Genomic DNA, 14,150 nt, shown 5'->3' with positions numbered 1-14,150 from the left:
CGCACCTTGACGACTTTAGCGCCAGGTGCATGTTTTCTGGTTGGCTGTTTCAGGTCAGTAGGTGTATTACTGCCGATGCAGCTAGTTTGTTTAACTACATCGCCAAAGTCATAAACCTCCCAAAGGATCTTTTCAAATAGTTTTTATTAGCGAGTAACCCCCTTGCGATGACTGGCCCCGTCGCTTGCAGAATCAATCTAAAAGCTATCGTAGATGGTCAAACAACAAAGACGACAGAACCCAGCGCGGTTAGTCACACCTCCGCCCCAGGATCATGTTGGACTAAGTTGGGACAACCCCCAGCTTTGGAAACAATAGAGAGTTCAACAGGACAGATCCAGCCTGAAGTACTTGCTGAGTTTGGTCTGAATGCTCCCAAACTCCTGTTCACCTAAGCCCTATTATCACTCCTGCCCGGCATATTCTCTTCCTAACTCATTAGTTCAAAGGAATGGCCGTGAAGAAGCAGGCTGTGAATGCTACATGGCTAGCAATTCCTAAGCACATGCCAAAAGCCGAGCTTGCTTGGTCATCAATAGCATATTCTAAATATTTCAGGACTGCTAGAGCATGAAGTTATTGACCAAGACGTGAGAGAGTATTAACCGCCCCCGTCCTTGAATTTGCTGCCAGCAGAGATCCAAATCTCTCCTCTCACTTGCCCTCTGCAGTGATTGTGTGCAGTGGGACGCACTAACACCTGGCCTACAAGCTGCGGGAGGAGACAACATGTCTCGAAGTGGAATGCACATCAGTCGCTGCACAGGTGTTCAGCAAAGGAATGCAGGGTTTCGTTGGTTGCCAAGCATTTTCATGTCAAGGAAGGCTACATAAAGCCTCCTTTATTTCTCATCTACATACCGAGCCTGGGAAGATTAAATGGCCCTCTGTCCTTATCCCCAGTTCATTCTACAGACAGTCCAGGCTGTCAGCTTATCTAGTATGGCTGAGTTCATCTCTTTAGACACTTCATAATAGACCGCTACAGCGCTAGATGATTTCAGCAATGCAGAGGGTATATGTTGGGAGCTTAATAGACCATTAGCATTTTAGACAATGTGGTGGAATTTCCTTAAACAAACACCACTTTCAATCTGCAGAGCTCCAAGCTATTTAAACCTTGTGAGCCCCACTGCGTGAATGTCAACTACCCCGGCTATAAAAAGTATATTCGCCATAGGGGACCGTTTTAGGATCCAAAAGACTGATACAAACATAGGCTTTATCCAGAACAAATTACATGATGTGTCTCTCATGGCATCCAACCTAAATACATGCCTGACTTTAAATTAACATTCAAATTCAATCCTTCCCTACGAATTGCCAGGCACGAAAGGGCTGGTACTAGAAAGACTCCGCATAGCAGGTGGCAGGGTTTATTTTTCAAACTCTCTCCCATAACCTGAGCTCCCCCAGCGAGCCACTCCACATGCCAGCCGGGGTGAGTTCTGTGGGAAGTTTGTGATGTGGACAAACTCCTCATAAGCTTAACGACAAAATCAAAGGCTCCATATGGGACGAGAAGACTCACTCTCTTAGCAAAAGGAGAACACAGATTTCTCAGTGGGAGGCACCAAAGATCCCTAAAGATCAGCTGGGGGGCGGTGCAGTCAGTGACTTTGTGATTCTGAAGTGTTTGCTTGTCATAGGTGTTGCTGGGCCGTAATTCATGTTCTGATTGCGTATAGCTTTGTAGGATTGTTTTTAAATCAATGAACACTTTTTAAGCAAAGCAGGTGCCCCTGTTCACAGCCCTCCAACTTTAAACAGTTCATGTTGCTTTTATTATCAGGATCATTTACTTTACACCTGGCCAAGAGTTTGGTTTTAGCAGGTCTGTGAGGCTCTGATCTCTTTCTCAGCTTATCTTTGGGGAGCTTGTTTTTTTTTTTTTTAAAGAACTCTTAAGCCCACTCCTAAAAGAGCTTAAATACTAGTAATACTTAGTACTTCTCTGGCACTTTTCATCAGTAGATTTCAAAACACTTTACAAAGGAAATCAGTATAATGATCCCCATTTTGCAGATGGGAAAACTGAGGCAGAGGGCGATGCAGTGACTTGCCCACATTGACTCAGCCAGTCAGTGGCGGAGCCGCAAGTAAAACAGCAGGTCTCCTGAGTCACGGCCCAGTGCTCTAACCACTAGGCAATGCTGCCTTGTCTAAAGATGGAAATATCCAAATCGGGGCGAGCATGTTTCTGCCATTCTAGGTTGAAACTGGCCTGAATATAGAGCAGCCACTGTAAGTTCATTGGCTTCCTGGCTGAAGCATCCATGTTAGGAGTGGTTCAGTGGGAGGTTTATCTAGCATAAATCATTCTTCTCCCATAGGTGTTTCTTAATGGGGGAACCTTTGGCAGGTCCATGTGCATTAAATGAAAGCAGATGTCAGTGTCTTGTGATCGACTCGTGCACAGTTTCTAGAAATGCTGCTTAACAGTGTTTCTTTGGAATGATTCAAAATGTTGCATTTGGAAGGGAACGAAGCCCAGCGCAGCTCTGGGAATGACAAGGGCAAGGGAGCGCTGGGGGGATTCCAGGATGGGTTACTGTGAAGAGCTGCCAATATTTTAACAAAAGACGCCTCCGAAACGTTCCCTCTTTCTCTGTGATCAGGCCGAGGTGCCAGGGGCTGAGCAGTGCTGAGAAGAGATGTGCATGAGGCACTGAGCAATTCTGGGCATCTTCCTCTGGGGAAATGTTTTTAAACGAGCCGTCTTTTGGTGCGATCTGGGCCATTCCCAATGCAAAACAAGTGATGGTGAGAAGTGGTTCCAAGCACCCGAAGTGGTCAAAAATCGTGAGTTGGGTCTTCAAAAATCACAAGACTGGTTTAAACAATCATGAGATTTTTTTAAAAAATCCCTAATACATTTTGGGTTCCTTTTATTTAACCTCTAGTTTCCGAGCCTTCGGGGGACACTTGGGAGGCATTTTCAAACTTTTCTCCCTAACCAGGGGAGCAGCTGGTTTGCTGCAGTGGAGGGGGCCTTGCATAAATTACGTGTGGGCCTTCCCCAGCTCCACAGTGATTCCCCACTCCCACCCGGCAAACGGCCCTGGCTCCACAGGCTCACACGTGCTACTTTGGAGGGTCAATCTTGAAAAGCACTTGGTGCCAGAGGACAAACTAGTATGCAAGTGCCCTTGCAAACAAGCGCCTCCCTGAAATCAGGGGCGGCTCTATGTATTTTGCCGCCCCAAGCACGGCAGTCAGGTGCGCCTGTGGGAGGTCCGTTGGTAACGCAGATTCGGCGGCATGCCTGTGGGAGGTCCGCCGGTCCTGCGGCTTCGGCGTACCTGCTGCCGAATTGCTGCCGAAACCGCGGGACCGGCAGACCTCCCGCAGGCATGCCGCCGAAGGCAGCCTGACTGCCGCCCTCACAGCGACCGGCAGGCTGCCCCCCGCGGCTTGCTACCCCAGGCACGCGCTTGGTGCGCTGGTGCCTGGAGCCGCCCCTGCCTGAAATACACAGTGTTTTAACAGGAAGAATAACCAGTATCCTCGAAATGAGAGACACATTACATGACAATGCGTTATGCCAATTTTAAATGGGTGTAAATTGGATCAGAATTTGGCCCCAAAGGAAGACGAGAGCATGGATCCTGCTGGTAGAAAGCTCAGATGTCGTTACAATAATGTATCTGTGAATTAGAAATACATGTGAAAGCAATAGTTTCAAAGTAAATTTATTCTCCACCCGTTGCACTTAGAGATGGTCTTTCAGCTGAGGACCTCCCTGTGGGTGTGTCGTCTCCCCGTTATATAGAGGAGGGAACAGAGCCATAGAGACACTAAACGAGCTGAACAAAGTCACAAAATGACTGAGTGGCAGAGAACTGGGAACAGAACCCGTGACCCCACACTGCCCCCGAGCACAGGAATGCCGCATCGGCGCAAAGTCTTTCTTCCATGGAAATCTGTGGGGATTGTATTTCGGTTGAGTTACTTCAGTGGTCAGCGCGCCACAATGGGGGCTGTAGGCTTTGAATACCAGTTTCAATCAGTCTTGTGGTTTTGGAAAACATACTTAAAAAAAATAAATCCTTTTTTGTGCAACCGCATTAAGCCAAATGCCTGTTAACTACCATGAAACATATTTCTGCCCAGGAAATTATTTTTAATAGAGGTAATTAGATATAATTTTCTTGTTTGCCAATTCGGATCAATCACATGTCGGACAGAAAGGCAGCCGTCCAAATAAGCATCTGAGGGGAATTATTATGAATGTGATGCGCCAGCTGCTTCAGACCCTGATATTTATTGTTATGAAATAAACTGTCTATTGAGGAGTTGGTTTTATGCTCAGAGCTTCAGCCCTGAGCACAATAAATGAAACTCACGTGGACTCAGGACGAGAAAACAGATGCGAGGTTGACTGTTAGAGCCGGGGACCCCCGTTACGCAGAGCTGGAAACCAGCCGAACTACTGGTACACAACGCAACGTACCCAGCCATTATTATTCAAAGCTGAAGAGGGGGACTTTTCCAGTTCAGTGGAGACTGTCCAAGCACAGCTCCAAGTGTGTGGGCTTGCTGAGGCCTGCAAAGGGCCAGCTGTGAGTTCTGCAGGCAGGAGAGGACTAGCCGTGGCATCTCCACATCTCCTGTCCCTGGGAGTTGGTATTTGCAAAGAACAGAACATCACTAAGCTAAATGCCTGGGTCACAGGACCAGCCCGCTACTCAGTAAAGAGTGTAAGGTTGCTAAGATTCAGGAGAAGAATCCCTAATGGATAAAACCACCCCTCCCCCCTCATCACCACACTTATGCAAGAAGCTGAAGTTGGGGAGATAGCTGACAAGCCAAGAGGAAGCAATAGCATCAAGGAGAACCCAGGCGATGCATTAGTCTTTCCCGCACAGCAACCAGCTGCACTAAGGAGTTACGACATTTTACGGTAGGGTAGCTACACTGGTTTTGTTCTCTCACCGGGGCATGCACGGGCCTGTGCGGTGACATGAAGATCGACTCACACACTCAAACCAAGGGCATGAAAAGGCAAAGTACCTTTGCACCGCGGTGCTTCTCCAGTCCAGCTGCCATTTGCCTGACACACTCGGGTGCTGGAACCCATGAGCTGAAAACCAGGTTCGCAGGTGAAATGGACTTCATGGTCCACAAAGTACTTGGTACCAAATCTTCTGCCATCCACGGGGGCATCCAGTGCAGGGCAGGACACTGCAAAAGCACAGTGGGAAATGCTGAGGTTAAATACTCAGTATGCTAGCCACCCCGGAGTACTCGGTACACAGTACTCGGACAGCTAGCTGGCTTACAGCCTTCTGCCTCTCGGCTCAGGATTGTTCCCATGGAGTAACAAAGCCACCTCCTCGGACAGCCTGAGCAATTGTAGTTACCCCTGGTGTTGGTCAAGCCATGCCGTGCCTCCTGTGTTTAAATAGTGAAAGACCTAGAATCTGACATGGATCCTCACAAAGGAGAATTTTATGAAGAACAGGCCAGATACTGAGACCTTTATTCATAGCGAGCGATACTTGAGGCTGGAAGTGGTTCCATTGACTTCAGAAGGGTTACTCTCAGAGTAAGGCACTATTCAGCTAGACAAAGGCCCTCAGAATCTGCCCCCAAAATACATGGCTTATTTTACATTAGGTATGAAATAATCAACAGAGAAAAAGTGTATGAAACATGAGCTAGCAGAGCCCACTCCTCCAGATGCTGTCTTCCAACTGAAAGCAAGAAAGAAAAGTGAAGTATTGACATTTACAAAAAATCCACAAACCACATGAGGAGAGTGAAATAGCTGTACCATTAAAGAATGCTCTGTCCTCAGCAAAGAAAACCAGCACGTCAATAATAGGTTCGTGTTCAGAGCCCGCTGGCTTATTTCATGACAGAATCATCTAAGTGCCCCGTTGGCTAGTCACGTATGAAAGGAAAGAAAGAACGAGCGGATACCTCGCAATGGAAGACTATATGACATCCCCACTTGTATGGTCTGGGAGGTCCCTACTCTGAGTAGCCATTGGCCGGATGAAGCATTTGATAACACGCAATTGTTACACGCTCTGGGCCAAATCTTCTGTTGGAGTAAACCGGTGCAGCGCCACTGAAGTCAGTTTAGAGCAGCAGTGAATCTGGCCATCTTTCTGTTTTACATGAAACCTCTTCACTTTCCCCAGAATGAGAAATGCGTCTCTGCGGGAGTAAAACGCCCCCTTGCTAGATGTCAAAAAAGTGCCTCTTAGGCAGGGGCTGCAGAGCACCATGTAGAGTGGTGGGCATAGGTTCCCCCCAACCCTCCTCTTGCTGTCTCATGGACCTCCCCCGCAGCAGCCTGACTCCCCTGGCCCATGAGTCCCTACATCCCACCCCCTCCAAATCGGAGTGGTGTCGCCACCGGTGTGCCAGGTCACAACCTCACTCTTAAATTTGGCCTGCCTGCACCACTGTCATGACAGGGGGCCACCGGGTCACGTTTCAGTGAGTGGGGGTGTGAGCTGGTGCACAGGGTCGCAGCACTGCTCAGATGCCCATGGCCCGGGAGGCCCCTCTGGCTCTGCGGCCTATGCTTTTGAGGACCTGATCCTGCCAACGCTACAGGGTGTAATGCTTCCTGCCACTGACTCCAGTCGGCAGGGATCTCACACCTGCACAAAGTGTGTGAAAAGTTGAGGTTGCCATGTCGAGCGATCAAAAGTCACAAGTGTCAGATCCATGGAGGCCCACGCAAGCTTCATTGTGTGTCCAACCTGCCCACTGAACAAGGCAGGGATCCGGTGGGTGAGCCTATAATTAAAGACCGTACCTGAACGTAGGGTGATGCGAACAGCGCCAGCCACCACGGAGAGGCCCAATATTCCTGTGTCCTAGGCTAGCTCCAGTGCTGTATGGAAACGTGCCCCCCATTGAATGCCTCCCTGTAGCAAGCCCAGTGCAGCAGCAAGAAGGACTGTGGAAGGGGTTGGTTTGTCTCACCCCCGTGAACGTTTCACACGACGGCTGGTAAAAGGTGAGACGGTTTCGAAGGCTCACCCAGCACTTGCGGAGTGGGGCTCTCCAAGGGCGCCGCCCAGCTAGGTGACAGGCGTTGGGAGGCCGTTCCAGGCAGAGGGGCAGCAGAGCAGAATGCAGAGAGGTCTGTGAATGAAAGGGCTATTGTTGTATCATTAGCAGAGCAGAGAGTGGGGGAACCTGGGGGGGTGGGTGTTTGCAGGCTCCCAGAGGCGAGTCAGCTCTGGAGAAAGGCTGCTGGGATTTCTTGAGTGTGCATTCCAGCCTGTCAGGTTGACTCCGTTCACTGCTCCGTTGTTTTATTAGCATCACGGGGCAGCAGTGAATTTTATTCAGCATTCTCAGAAATGTTCTCTGACACTCTTCGCGCCCAGTGGTGAAGCTCCCAGCTAACACTCAGCCAGCTCTCGGAGAGAAGGCAGCTAGCCGAATCTTCACCTGCCGTGTGAAGATGTTTGGCCAAAGGCACTTCTGCTAAGTCAAAGCTCTTGGTTCTGGGTATGCCATTTAGTGCGCTATCAATTCTGTTCCCTTACAGCAATGTCAGATAGGAAAGTGAATCAGTAACATCCAAACTAGACCATGAAACTGAAAAGGAAACTACAGGGCTCTTCATTTATATCTTTCAATGTGGATGTGCATTCTACTTACAACAGGTGCCGTGCCCTGGCAGCTAGTGCCTGGCTAAACCATACCCAGAAAAGAACCCTGCGGTGGAAGAGAAATGGATAGTGACTGGCAAGAGTTAGGAGAATGGAGGGGTAACATTTGCCAGGAACATCCGTTGGCAGTTTAATTTCAGTGGGAGCTGGATTGAACCTAACGTGAGACTTTCCATGGACGTCTGGGAGATCAGAATTAGTGCTACGTTGGAGTTGTTTTGGAGCTCACCATAAGCGCTTCTGAAAGCGGCTTGTAGGCTGAGTTGATAAAATGACCACATCTTGACCATACATGTACAGCTCACGTCTCTCATGGAAATGCCGGTGTGAGAGACTTTCATTCTGTGCATACTTCTGCTCTGTAGGTGAAAGAGACTTGGACACAAAAGATACAGGCTCTTCATCCGGTAGCAGGGTAGCATCCAATCCCATCTCATTGACGTGAGTTAGGAAAAGAACCTAAGTCTCCTGACTCAGAACAATTGTTCTACACACTAGACAACACTTCCCTAGAAAGTTTAATCATATGAGATTGCATTGGAAGGGCCTGATTCTCCACCGCCTAGCTCCTTGGGGAGTCATTTGCACTGTGCAAATGAGGTGCAAGGCAGCTCATAGATTTCAAGGCAGGAAGGTCCATTATGTTAATTTACTCTGACCTCCGGCATAGCCCAGGCCAAAGAATTTTGCCCAGCGACTCCTGCATCCAGCCCAATAACTTGCGGCTGAACTACAGTGATTTTTTAGGCAGACATCCAGGTTTGATTTACATACCGCAGGTGACGGAAGATGTTCCTATGGTTAATTCCCATTCTGTGTTAAAAATGTGTACCTTTTCTTGAGCTGCATTTAATTTAGCTTGAGCTCCAGCCATTGGATCTTGTTGGATGGATGTAAGTCACAACCATAAAGATCTGGATCAAGTAATAACAAAAGAATGTGAACATAAGAACAGACATGCTGGGTCAGACCAATGGTCCATCTAGCCCAGTATCCCATCCTCCAACAGTGGCCAGTGCCAGATGCTCAAAGGGAACGAACTGAACAGGGCAATTAGCTAGTGATCCATCACCTGTCGTCCAGTCCCAGCTTCTCACAGTCAAAGGTTTAGGGACACCCAGAGCATGATGTTCTGTCCCTGATCATCTTGGCTAATAGCCATTGATGGACCTATCCTCCATGAACTTGTCCAATTCTTGTTTAACTCAATTATCCTTTTGGCCTTCACAACAACCCCGGCAACAAGTTCCTTCCACAGGTTGACTGTGCGCTGTGTGAAGAAGCATTTCCTTATGTTTGTTTTAAAACCTGCTACCTACTAATTCCATTGGGTGAGCCCAGATTTGGGTCTTATGTGAAGAGGAAAATAACACTCCTGTACTACTTGTGCCACCCGGTTCATGATTTTATACACCTCTATCACCTTTTCTAAGGTGAACAGTCCCAGTCTTTTTACTTGCTCCTTGTATGGAAGCTGTTCCATACCCCTCATCATTTTTGGGCACTTCTGTACGCTTTTTCTAATTCAAATATAGCTTCTTAGTTTTGAGATGGGGTGACCAAAGCTATATGCAGTATTCAAGTGTGGGCATACCATGGATATATCAAGTGGTGTTTGATATTTTTTGTTTTATTAACTATCCCTTTCCTAATAAGCTTTTTTGACTGCCGCCGCACATTGAATGGATGATTTCAGAGAACTATCCACAATGACTCCAAGATCTCTTTCTTGAGCGGTAACAGCTCATTTAGACCCCATCATTTTGTATGGATAGTGGGGATTATGTTTTCCAATGTGCATTACTTTGCATTTATCAACATCGAATTTCATCTGCCATTTTGTTGCCTACTCACCAATTTAGTGAGATCCCTTTGGAACTCTTCGTAGTCAGCTTTGGACTTAACTTGAATAATTTTGTATCTGCAAATGTTGCCACCTCCCTGTTTACCCCTTTTTCCAGATAATCTATGACTATGTTGAACAGCACTGGTCCCAGAACAGATCCCCAGGGGATCCTGCTATTTACCACTTTCCATTGTGAAAACTGATCATTTATTTCTACCCTTTGTTTCCTATCTTTCAAACAGTTACTGATCCACGCACGATACGACCGTCCCTCTCGTCCCATGACTGCTTACTTTGCTGAAGAGCCTTTGGTGACGGACCTTGTCAAAGGCTTTCTGAAAGTTCAAGTGCGTTATATCAACTAGATCACCCGTGTCCACATGCTTACTGACACCCTCAGAGAATTCTAATAGATTGGTGTGCCTGTGTTGACTCTTCCCCAACATATTGTGTTCATCTATGTGTCTGATAATTCTATTCCTTACTATAGTTTCAACTAATTTGCCTGGTACTGAAGTTAGGCTTACCGGCCTGTAATTGCTGGGATTACTTCGGGAACTTTTTTTTTAAATCGGCAATACATTAGCTATCCTCCAGTTATCTGGTACAGAGACTGATTTAAGCAATAGGTTACATACCACAGTTAGTTTTTCTGCGATTTCATATCTGAGTCCCATTAGAACTCTTGGGTGAATCCCATCTGGTCCTGGTGACTTATTACCATTTAATGTATCAATTTGTTCCAAACGTCCTTTCCTGACATCTCAATCTGGGACAGTTCCTCAGATTTGTCACCTAAAAAGAATGGCCCGGGTGTGTGAATCTCCCTCACATCTTCTGCAATGAAGACCAATGCAAAGATTTTATTTAGCTTCTCCACAACAGCCTTGTCTTCCATGAGTGCTCTGTTAGCACCTTGACACTCCAGTGGCTCCACTGACTACTGGGCAGGCTTCTTGCTTCTGATTTACTTACAAACAACTTTGTTGTTCGCAAAAGACACAAAAATTAGTTGCTCTTCAAATTCTTTTTTGGCCTGCCTAACTATACTTTTATAGTCGACTTGCCAGAGTTTATGCTTCTTTCTATTTTCCTCAGTAGGATTTGACTTCCAATTTTTAGAGGATGCCTTTTTGCCTCTGAGTCTTCCTCTGCTGTTTAGCTATGAACAGACTTCAACGAGAAACTGCAGAACTGGAATTAATTTGCAAACTTGACACCATCAAATTAGTCCTGAATAAAGACTGGGAGTGGCTGGGTCACTACAAAAAATAATTTTCCCTCTGTTGATATTCATCCATTCTTGTCAACTCTTGAGAATGGGCCACATCCACCCTAATTGAATTGGCCTCGTTAGCACTGACCCCCCACTTGGAAAGGCAACTCCCATCTTTTCATGTGCTGTATATTTATACCTGCTACTGTATTTTCCACTCCATGCATCCAATGAAGTGGGTTATATCCCACGCAAGCTTACACCCAAATAAATGTGTTAGTCTCTCAGGTGCCACAAGGACTCCTCCTTGTTTTTACTGATACAGACTAACACGGCTCCGCTCTGAACCTGTTTAGCTATGGTGGCATTTTTTTATCCTACTTTTTTTTTATTTGGGGTATACATGTAGTTTGAACCTCTATTATGGTGTTTTTTAGTAGTTTCCATGACGCTTGCAGGCATTTCACTCTTGTGACTCTCCCTTTTAATTTCTGTTTAACTCACTTCCTCATTTTTGTGTAGTTCCCCTTTTTGAAGTTAAATGCTACCGCAGTGGGTTTCTTTGGTATTTTCCACCCTACAAGGATGTTACATTTAATTACATTATGGTTGCTATTGCCAAGCTGTTCAGCTCTATTCATCTCTTGGACGTGATCCTATGCATCATTTAGGACTAAATCAAGAATTGCCTCTCCCCTTGTGGGTAGCAGGACAAAATGCTCCAAGAAGCAGTCATTTAATGGTGTCTAGAAATTTTCTCTGCAGCCCTTCCTGAGGTGACATGTTCCCAGTCAATATGGGGATTGTTGAAATCCCCCATTATTATTGAGTTTTCCGGTTTTGTAGCCTCTCTAGTCTCCCTGAGCATTTCAGAATCACCGTTATCATACTGGTCAGGAGGTTGGTAGTATAATCCTACTGCTATACTCTTATTGTTCAAGCAGGGAATTTCTCTCCACAGAGACTCTATGGTACAGTTTGATTCACTCAAGATGCTCTCTTTCACATATGGGGCCTCTCCCACACCAGCATGACCTACTCTGTCGTTCCAATACATTTTGAACCCTGGTATTACTGTGTCCCATTGATTATCAATTGTTCCACCAAATTTCTGTGATACCTATTATATCACTATCCTCATTTAATACCAGGCACTCAAGTTCACCATCTTAGTATTTAGACTTCTAGCATTTGTATATAAGGACTTATAACATTTGTCAGTGTTTGGTTGTCTGCCTTCCAGTGATGTAATTGAATGGGACTCTTTTTCATTTGACTGTTTCTCTTCAGTTCCTACGCATACTTCATCAACTTCTATCCTCTCCTCTTCACTAGGATATTGAGTATCCCTTTTAATAGCTCCTCCCCTAAGGGATGTCTCTGGCCGAACTGCGTGCTCCTCTGTACCTGTCCGCTTCCCCCCAGCCCTTAGTGTAAAAACTCCTCTACAACCTTTTAAATTTTAGATGCCAGCAGTGTAAAACGATCTGCAGTGTTGCAGTGAAAAGGCTGGGAAACTTGAAAGTCAATATGGAAATTACCTTCCTTTCAATAGACGTAGGAGAATTAAGTACGAATGATGGGGGCTCAAAAGACCCTAAGTGACTTCAATTTCAATGGGACTTGTTCTCCTAAGATGCTTCTATAACTGTCACCTGACAACTCTCAGGGCTTGTCTACACTGGCAACGTTAAACCGCTGCCTTGGCAGCGCTTTAACGTGGCTTGTGTAGTCACGGCACAGCGCTGGGAGAGCTCTCTCTTACTTAAAAACCCACCTCCACGAGGGGCGCAGCTCCCAGCGCTGGGGCACGGTCTATACTGGCACTTTACAACGCTGCACTCAGGGGGGTGTTTTTTCACACTCCTGAGTGAGAAAGTTGCAGCGCTGTAAAGTGCCAGTGTAGACAAGTCTTCAGTTTCTACACTAAGCAACAGAGGGTCCTGTGGCACCTTTAAGACTAACAGAAGTATTGGGAGCATAAGCTTTCGTGGGTAAGAACCTCACTTCTTCAGATGCAAGTAATGGAAATTTCCAGAGGCAGGTATAAATCAGTATGGAGATAACGAGGTTAGTTCAATCAGGGAGGGTGAGGTGCTCTGCTAGCAGTTGAGGTGTGAACACCAAGGGAGGAGAAACTGCTTCTGTAGTTGGATAGCCTATCACAGTCTTTGTTTAATCCTGATCTGATGGTGTCAAATTTGCAAATGAACTGGAGCTCAGCAGTTTCTCTTTGGAGTCTGGTCCTGAAGATTTTTGCTGTAAGATGGCTACCTTTACATCTGCTATTGTGTGGCCAAGGAGGTTGAAGTGCTCTCCTACAGGTTTTTGTATATTGCCATTCCTGATATCTGACTTGTGTCCATTTATCCTCTTGCATAGTGACTGTCCAGTTTGGCCAATGTACATAGCAGAGGGGCATTGCTGGCACATGATGGCATATATAACATTGGTGGACGTGCAGGTGAATGAGCCGGTGATGTTTCTACACTGTTGTGACACTGCAACCATGCATGAGACGTAAAGCTTTCAGGCGCCATTGCTTTCCACAGAAAAGATGATTTCTGCTTATCATGTGCTGAGAAAACTGAATATCATTCTAGACCATAGAGAGACATATTTATTACTGCATGTGACTCCTCTGCGTATGGAGACCAAGCATGCCCCCGAGAGAGAAACAGGAAAGAGGATTTAGTGAGCGAGCACTATAAATATACTGACCTCATTTTAAGATCTAAAATTAAGCTCATGGGCTACTATATGGTCATACGGCTTGAGCTGGTTGTGTGGGAAGAGCAGGTCACACTGAACATGATCTACTGTAGCTACTTTGGGGCAGATTCCTGATCTGTGCGCAAAGTGCCGTGTACAACCATGGGATGAGACTGATGGACAGTCTGGTATGGGGAGAAAAGGTGCATTGGGGCTGTCCCACAATGTATGGAGCCGTTTGGGTGGGACACGTGTTCCCCTTCTCTTCCAAACAGTAGGGAGTGGAGGGGGGCGGGGAGAAAGAGAGGGGCAGCAGCGCCCCTAGGTCTTGGCACTCCACAGTGCAGCGTGGCATGGTGGGCAGCGGGATCTGCCAAGAGCTAGCTTCCCAGGCCCTTGCTCTCCCTGCCGGGGCCAGGGGTGGGTGGGGGGGAACAGCCTGTCGGTACTAGTGTACACCACAGCCAGATGCTCTATGGCTGCTCTTGTTGCTGAAAGGCCAGCTGTGGGTTTTTACCGGATTGTGGGTCCGGGGCGGCTTTCGTCACCGAGTTCTGCAGAGTTATCAGCCGGTTCTTCATGACGCGCACTCCCTCTGCAAACCGCGTTTCCTGCCCCTTTAAGAACTGCTGCATTTGGCGGATGGCAGCCAGGAGCTGTTGCTTGTTGAGACAGTTCTGTGAAGAAGAAAGAGACAGCTGTTTCAACGCTGAGCGCACACGCCACGCAACTG

The 14,150-nt window shown here is 46.8% G+C and overlaps 1 protein-coding gene across 1 annotated transcript in view; it reads right to left on the bottom strand.

Moving 5' to 3' along the window:
• Positions 1-14,150, bottom strand: part of FBLN7 (fibulin 7) — a 34,829-nt gene that overhangs the window by 7,464 nt on the left and 13,215 nt on the right. The window contains exons 2-3 of the mRNA XM_024213940.3: positions 13,935-14,094; positions 5,014-5,184 (exon numbers count right to left, since the gene is read on the bottom strand). Of these exons, the coding sequence (XP_024069708.2) occupies positions 5,014-5,184; positions 13,935-14,094 (331 nt within the window). The remainder of the gene's footprint in view (positions 1-5,013; positions 5,185-13,934; positions 14,095-14,150) is intronic.

The sequence above is a fragment of the Terrapene carolina genome, unplaced genomic scaffold (assembly GCF_002925995.2).
Source record: "Terrapene carolina triunguis isolate 2854851 unplaced genomic scaffold, T_m_triunguis-2.0 Scaffold132, whole genome shotgun sequence".
NCBI lineage: Eukaryota > Metazoa > Chordata > Testudines > Emydidae > Terrapene > Terrapene triunguis.
Note: the sequence above shows the minus strand (reverse complement) of the source record. Positions and strands in the feature narration are given on the sequence as shown.